This window comes from Conger conger, chromosome 19 (genome assembly GCF_963514075.1).
Source record: "Conger conger chromosome 19, fConCon1.1, whole genome shotgun sequence".
Taxonomy (NCBI): Eukaryota; Metazoa; Chordata; class Actinopteri; order Anguilliformes; family Congridae; genus Conger; species Conger conger.
The window spans coordinates 19,961,316-19,968,815 of NC_083778.1; the positions used below are offsets into that span (position 1 = coordinate 19,961,316).

General features: G+C 47.7%; 1 protein-coding gene across 1 annotated transcript in view; it reads left to right on the top strand.

Annotated features, from left to right (window-relative positions):
- The window catches only part of LOC133118848 (inactive histone-lysine N-methyltransferase 2E-like), a 26,125-nt gene that overhangs the window by 6,173 nt on the left and 12,452 nt on the right, over positions 1–7,500 (top strand). The window contains exons 6-11 of the mRNA XM_061229105.1: positions 328–515; positions 619–657; positions 1,146–1,346; positions 1,762–1,892; positions 2,048–2,165; positions 2,476–2,585. Coding sequence (XP_061085089.1) covers positions 328–515; positions 619–657; positions 1,146–1,346; positions 1,762–1,892; positions 2,048–2,165; positions 2,476–2,585 — 787 coding nt within the window. The remainder of the gene's footprint in view (positions 1–327; positions 516–618; positions 658–1,145; positions 1,347–1,761; positions 1,893–2,047; positions 2,166–2,475; positions 2,586–7,500) is intronic.

Below are 7,500 nucleotides of genomic sequence, written 5' to 3' on the forward strand. Positions count from 1 at the left end.
TTCTAAAAAGAAATGGTGCGCCTGTGTTCAGTCTTTGAAATGCTTTGTGTGTAGATGGGGCTTAAATGGTAACACGTTTGACCTTTTTGTCTATGTGCATGTGTGTCTCTGTTTGTCTGTGTGTGCGTCTGTCTCTGTCTGTCTGTGTGTCTCTCCCTCTGTCCCTCTGTGTGTGTGTGTCTCTGTCTGTCTGTGTGTGCATCTGTCTCTCTCCCTCTGTCTCTCTCCCTCTGTCCCTCTCTGTGTGTCTCTGTCTCTCTCTACGTGTCTGTCTCTGTCTCTCTCTACGTGTGTGTGTGTGTGTGTATGTCTCTGTGTGTGCTGCAGACGGGGACACCAGTGCCACAGAGAGTGGGGATGAGATCCCCCTGGAGCTGTACACGACCCTCCAGCACACACACGGCCCCCCCGGCCACACCCCCTCCTCCGCCCGCACCCCCACCAAGCCCCCCGACAAGAAGCGCAGGAAGAGCGGCGACCGAGAGCCGGCCCCCGGCCCCGCCCGGGCCAAGAAGGTGGGGCTCCCCTCGTCTGACCTCTGACCTCTGACCTCTCCCTTTGACCTCTGACCCTCAGCATCCGTTCCACGTTTGACTCTTTCTCTCTGTTACCCTTTAGGCATTTCGTGAGGGGTCTCGGAAGTCATCCCGCGTCAAGGTGACTAGTTAAAACCCGTGCACACACTCACACATTCATGCACTCGCACTCACACTCGCGCACACACACACGCCCATGTCTGTGTGTGTCTGTCCTGCTCCAGACTGCTTTGCTGCTGCCAGGTTGTGTTGAAAGATCAGTTATTTAGGTCATAGTTCATACATTGCTTGACCTGTCAACCCACACATGTTTGTGTGCGTCGGTGTGTGTGTGTGTGTGTGTGTGTGTGTGTGTGTGTGCGCGTGCGCGTGCGCGCGCGCCTGTGTGTGTGCGCACCTGTGTGTGTGTGTGTGTGTGACGTGGGGTTTCATCACAGACCATTTTAAACTGTTTACCTTGTAGCCCTACTCAAGATTTTAAATATATCGGTGGAATATATACAAATTCCTCACCGACATTAAGTCGATCTGCGTGTCTGTGTCTGTGTCTGTGTCTGTGTCTGTGTCTGTGTCTGTGTCTGTGCGCTCACACTCTCCCCCCCCCGGCAGGGCTCTGCTCTGGAGCTGGACCCCGCGCAGTGCCCCTCTCTGTGGGAGGGTAAGATGAGGCTGTGGATGGAGCAGTACGAGGAGGCCCACAGTAACCAGTACAGCGAGGACATGCAGCTGCTGCTCAGAGTCACAGACAGCAGGGACACCAAGAGCCTCAGCTGCATCACACACACCCCAGCCTTCAGACCGCCCGCACAGGTGAGCACCTGTAACACACACACACACACACACACACACACACACACACACACTCACACTCACACTCACACACACATACCATACACACACACACACACACACACACACACACTCTCACATGCACTCCCACACACACTCTCACACACTTTCTCACACACACACACACACTCTCTCTCTCTCTCTCTCTCTCTCTCTCTCTCGCGCGCGCACACGCACTCTCACACACGCACTCTCTCACACACTCTCACTCACTCACTCACACACTCACACTCACACTCACTCACACACACACACACACACACAACCCGGCCTTCAGACCACCTGCACAGGTGTGCTCCTGTAACACGCGCAGACACAAATACTCACACTCACACCATCTTGTCTCTCAATCTTTCTCACCCTCACTCTCGCTCAGACTCAGGTGCAGAAGAATAAGAGGATCCTGAGGGCGGTGTGTGACCTGGGCCCAAACGCTCTCATCATGGAGTACCGGGGGAAGTTCATGCTGCGCCAGCAATTCGAAGCCAACGGCTGTTTCTTCAAGAAGTGAGGAACACATCGCTGTGTGTGTGTGTGTGTGTGTGTGTGTGTGTGGATATCTGGTTGCTGTAGCTGAGTTGTGGCTGTGTCTGGTTGCTGTAGCTGAGTTGTGGCTGTGTCTGGTTGCTGTAGCTGAGTTGTGGCTGTGCCTCTGTCCTCAGGCCCTACCCGTTCGTGCTGTTCTACTCCCAGCTGCACGGGCTGGAGGTGTGTGTGGACGCCCGGAGCTTTGGGAACGAGGCGCGTTTCATCCGGCGCTCCTGCACCCCCAACGCTGAGGTGAGAGTGCCTCCCTGTGGCCCCACTGGCAGGGCTGAAACCTCACTCTGTCTGACTGACCGACCGACCGTCTGTTTCTTTGACTGACTGATTGTCTATCTGACTGACTGACTGTCTGTCTCACCGACTGACTGACTGTCTGTCTCACCGACTGACTGACTGTCTGTCTCACCGACTGACTGACTGTGTCTCACCGACTGACTGACTGTCTGTCTCACCGACTGACTGACTGGCTGTCTGTCTCATCGACTGACTGACTGGCTGTCTCACCGACTGACTGACTGGCTGACTGTCTCACTGTCTGTCTCAGGTGCGTCATGTGATCGAGGACGGCACACTGCGCTTGTACATCTACTCTGTGAGGCCCATCGCCAAGGGCAACGAGATCACCATCGGCTTCGACTACGAGTACGGCAACTGGTGAGCATCGCATTATACACACCAGCCTGCCTATGAGTGTGTGAGAGTGTGAGAGTGTGAGAGTGTGAGAGTGTGAGAGTGTGAGAGTGTGAGAGTGTGAGAGTGTGAGAGTGTGAGGGCATATTTTCAAATTTGTCCATAAAATAGCCACAAGTTTAGACGTAATGTCGAGCTTCTTTGACTGGCTTTACAATGATTGAATTTTACCTTTATGGATGAAGATGCGATGGTTGGGGGTAGAGAGGGAAGCAGGGCAGACAGGCAAGGCAGGTGAGTTGGCAGGTGGATGAGAGCAAACAAAGGAAACTCCAATAGATTCCAATGATTCAAACAAATGGTTAGTAGAAAGTAGTTAAATCAGTAGATCCAAATAATGAAAATGTGACATTCAAGTATTCAAAAGGGTCCAAAGGTCTTCAACAGCCGTAAAGAACTGTGTGCTCTTACGTCTTCCTAACTCCTTTGTTCTCAGTGTTCTAAAATCAAAAGTGAGTGTCGGCCATCTTAAAAGCTCAAGGCCTTCTCATAATAACAAAAATAAGAGTTCTTTCAAAATAAAAGATCCTAAATTGAAACCAAGTTCTCTGTGCTCCTGTAGCACGCATTCAACTAATTTAAATGGAAAATGGCTCCTACATAGCCGGCCCCTTATAGCTACTGCAGGAAGCAAGCTATAACAATCAAAAATGAAAAATTTATAAGGAGCCATATACTATTAACATGACCCTTTTTTTTTTTTGTTTTTTAATTTTGATATTATTTTTTTTAATTTTTTAAAAAAAAAATTTTTTTTAATCTACACTAATCCTATATACATATATACAACGGCGACGTTGTCCAAATCATTATCCAAATCAATCCCAGTCCAATTTCCAAATTCCAGTATCAATAAATCCAATCCAATGACCCCGAAGGGTACAATTCAATCCCCGAAGGGTCCAATACAATCCCCGAAGGGTCCAATTCAATCCCCGAAGGGCACTACGCTAATCAGGGGGAAAAAAAAAAAATAAAACCCCCGATCGCTCCTCACCACCAGGCCGAAGCCTGGCTTGAGAGCCGGTTTTTTAAGCTCCAGGCCTAAGGCAGAGACCCAAGGGGATCCATGAACCATCATGGATCTTACCCTTGATCTTAGCCAAAAGGCCGAGAAGCGATTGAAAAGGTAAGTAGTAGCCTCACAGTTTTCCTTTACAGTGACATTCACAGTGACAACTCCCTTTCTTAATTCAGGGTCATCTGGAGACAGGACATGTTCAAAAGGAGGATCTGGCCAGCAATGGGTTGGTTCCTTTAGGAAGTCTGGGCCGTTGATCCAAGTCTTTCTTTTCAGAAAGGTGTCGACATGCAGTCCTCGGGAGGCATCATCAGCAGGGTTCAATTTTGTTCCTATATACTTCCACTGAGACACCTCTGATGCACTTCTGATGATATTGACGCGGTTGGCCACAAAGGTCTGGAATCTTCTGCTTTCATTCCGGATATACCGGAGAACGGTCATGCTATCTGTCCAAAACAGAGATGCATCCAAATCAATGTGCAACTCCTCAGATAGCATTCTGTCCATACGTACTGCCAGAACTGCAGCAGTAAGCTCCATACGTGGTGTGGTCATCACTTTCAAGGGGGCAACTCGGGCCTTTCCCATTAGAAAAGTGACACGGGCCTTGTTGCTGCTGGTCAACCTCAGGTAGGTAACGGTCCCATACCCGACGTCACTCGCATCACAGAAGTGGCGCTTCTGTGCTGTCTTGATGCTTCCAAAGTTTTCTGGAACCAAACATCTACAGACCTTGAATTCTCTCACTTTTGGAAGTTCTTGCCACCATTGCTTCCAGGCTTGGGCGTGGGTCTCTGGCAACTCCTCATCCCATCCAACGTTCTGCTTGCATAACTCCTGTAGAATGCATTTTGCCTTGAAGGTGAGAGGTGCAAGAAACCCCAGTGGGTCATATATGGAACTAGCCATGGACAGAATTCCACGTCTGCTGCATGGACGCTCCTTGATTGTCACCTGGAATGTGAAGGCATCTTCCTTGACACACCATTGCACACCCAGAGCCCGCTCAACTGGCAAATCTTCTATGTCAAGATCAAGATTCTTTACATCCTTTGCCCTTTCAGACTCAGGAATGGAGGCCAAGACAGCTCTGTTGTTACTAATCCATTTTGTCAACTTAAAGCCTCCAGTTGCACAGAGTAACTTCAATTCCTTGCAGAGCTTGATGGCAAAGCCCTCTGCATCAACAGCTTTCAACAGATCATCTACATAGAAATTATTCATGATTGTGCTAGCTGCCTCAGCTGAGAAGCACCCTTTGTTATCCTCAGCTGTCCTCTTCAAAGCATAACTTGCACAGCTGGACGATGACGTTGCACCAAAAAGATGTACGACCATCCTATATTCCTTCAGTGGCAAGGGCAGTTGGTAGTGTCCATTAACTATCTTTGCAGAGCTGTCCATTATTTGCATGTATCTGCAATCTTCAACTGACATTTGCTGCTTTTCCTCAAAGCCCTTCTCTGGGAAATCATGATTGTATTGCTGAATTAAGAGTTCACTCATTTTTTCAACAGATATTCGATGTGAATGAACATGCTTCTGGCCTTGCTGATTGATGCATGCATCCTCATTATGGAGAATACCATTCACCACCCAACCTAGCAGTGTCTTTATAGCAAAAGGCCCATTACCCTGGCTATTGATAATTCTCCACGGCTCCATCAGTTTGGGTGCATTCATCCCTATGAGAAGGTCAATTTCAGCATCAATGTTGGGTATTTCCACATCCTGAAGATAGGACCATTTCCTGATGTCTTCTTGTCTGGGTATGTATTCTTTGCCAGCAGGGATTTCTTGTTGAGTGTAAACTTCAGGTAAGTCTATGAATTCACTTCCTTCCAGACTACACACTTCGAGGCCCTTGAGCACCAAGCTGTTAATAGGTTTCTTTTGCCCCATCGTGTGCAGAAGAATTTGTTTATGCTTTCCTGTGGCATTCAACTTCCTTCTAAGCTGTTCAGTACAAAATGTTGCCGAACTCCCCTCATCAAGGAAAGCGTATGTCTTGACAACATGATTTGAATTACTTAGCTTGACTTGGACTGGTACAATTGCGAGAGTGCAGTCTTTATCACTACAGTCAAGTGCTTTGGTCTTCAATGAAACCAGCCCGTTGTTTATTATCTTTTCAGAAACTTTGGCTGAATCAACATTTTGGCTTTTAATGTCGTTCTGTGGTATGTGCAAGATAGTAGGATGGAGTTTTGTGCACACTGAACAGGTTTGTCTGTTTTTGCAATTTCGACTCATGTGCCCTTTAACCAGACAGCCAAAGCAGATACCTTTAGTCTTCAAAAGATCAACTATTGCATTATGAGGCTTGCTCACCAGCTCTTGGCAGTCTGCAATATCATGTTCATCATTACAGACAGGACAGAGTTTTGGCATGATGGACACCCTTGACACTTGCACTGTGCTCTCTGCAGTAGAACGCGCTGCATTGTCGTGTGGCACTGCTGCCACTGTCGTTGCAAAACTGCTCCCTCTGGTCTTCTGTTCAGGACTTAGAATGGGCTTGGTGACGCTTATGGTTGCTTTGGGTGGTCGTTTGGTTGCGGTGGCATCTTGGAGATTGCCAAAGATGGGGTCTTGTAGAATCCTGGCCTGCCTTTCCAGGAAGTGGACAAGATCATCAAATGTGGCCCTGGCTCCAGTTCGTTCCCTAATGTCAAAAGCACATTCTCTCCATTTTTCTCTTAGCTTGTATGGCACCTTAGAGATAAGAAGCCTCAAATTTGATGGAAGGTTAAGTTCATCCATGTACCACAAGGTACGCATTACATTGCAACATCCACGCAGGAAAAGAGCATAGCTTTGCAAAGCTTCTCCATTGTCTGTTGGAATGTTGCTCCAATTCAACGCTTTATCCAAGTACGCATTAGTGATTTTAAATTCATCTCCAAAATGATGTTCCAGTAGCCTTTTTGCCTCTGCATACCCTCTGTCTGCATCCATATGAAGGCAACTTCTGACCATCTCCTTAGGCTGCCCGGACGTGTACTGTTCAAGATAATACAGCCGGTCTTGGCTACTGTTAGTATTATTTTCTATGCAGTGTTGAAATGCCAGCATGAATGGCTTGAAATTAAGCGGTTCACCGTTGAACACAGTCACATTTCTAGTAGGAAGAGAAGTCAACTTTTGTTGCTGCACAATGAGATCAGCGATCGCACCCAGGTTGTTATTAATGGAGCTTGAAGGCATGGGTGGTCTGGAAGAGCCTGCAGCATTATGATTGGCCGGATTCAATGGGATTGAGTGAGCAGGCTGTAGAGGCCTCTTTGGCCTTGCATCTTGTGTCAGAACTCTTTGCAGCGGTGTTTTGGGAACTACAGAGATCTTGGCATATTGCGCTGGTGAGAGTTCTGGATGAATTCTTGCATAATGACTCTCCAGATAAGTATTCATACCATCGCCTGGTAGTTCTGAAAGTTCTGTTGAGGTGAAGTTAGAATTAGTGGCCTCAACATCAATGCACTCAAACACTTGCACTTTGGCCTGAGCTGCAGCCAGCTCTGTTTCAAGTTCGACTCTTTCTATTGCATTTTGCACCTCAATTCTTTCCCTTTCCAAAGCATGCTTTTTCTGCAGAGCAGCTGTACGTTGCAGTAGGGCTGCCTTCTCAGCTTCAGCCTTTAGCCGTGCCGAAGACACTGATGATGATCTGGAGACACGGCTTACAACAGTCTGTGATTGCTCTGCTTTACCAGAATTAGATATGCTGTCAAGATGAGACACTGCAGCTTGTGCTTGCATGAATTGATTGGCTCTCCATGCTCCTACGTCAGTAACATAAAATGTTTCAAAAGTTTGCATTCTTGGTTGGTACCAGTCCTCATTATCAGCTGTTTT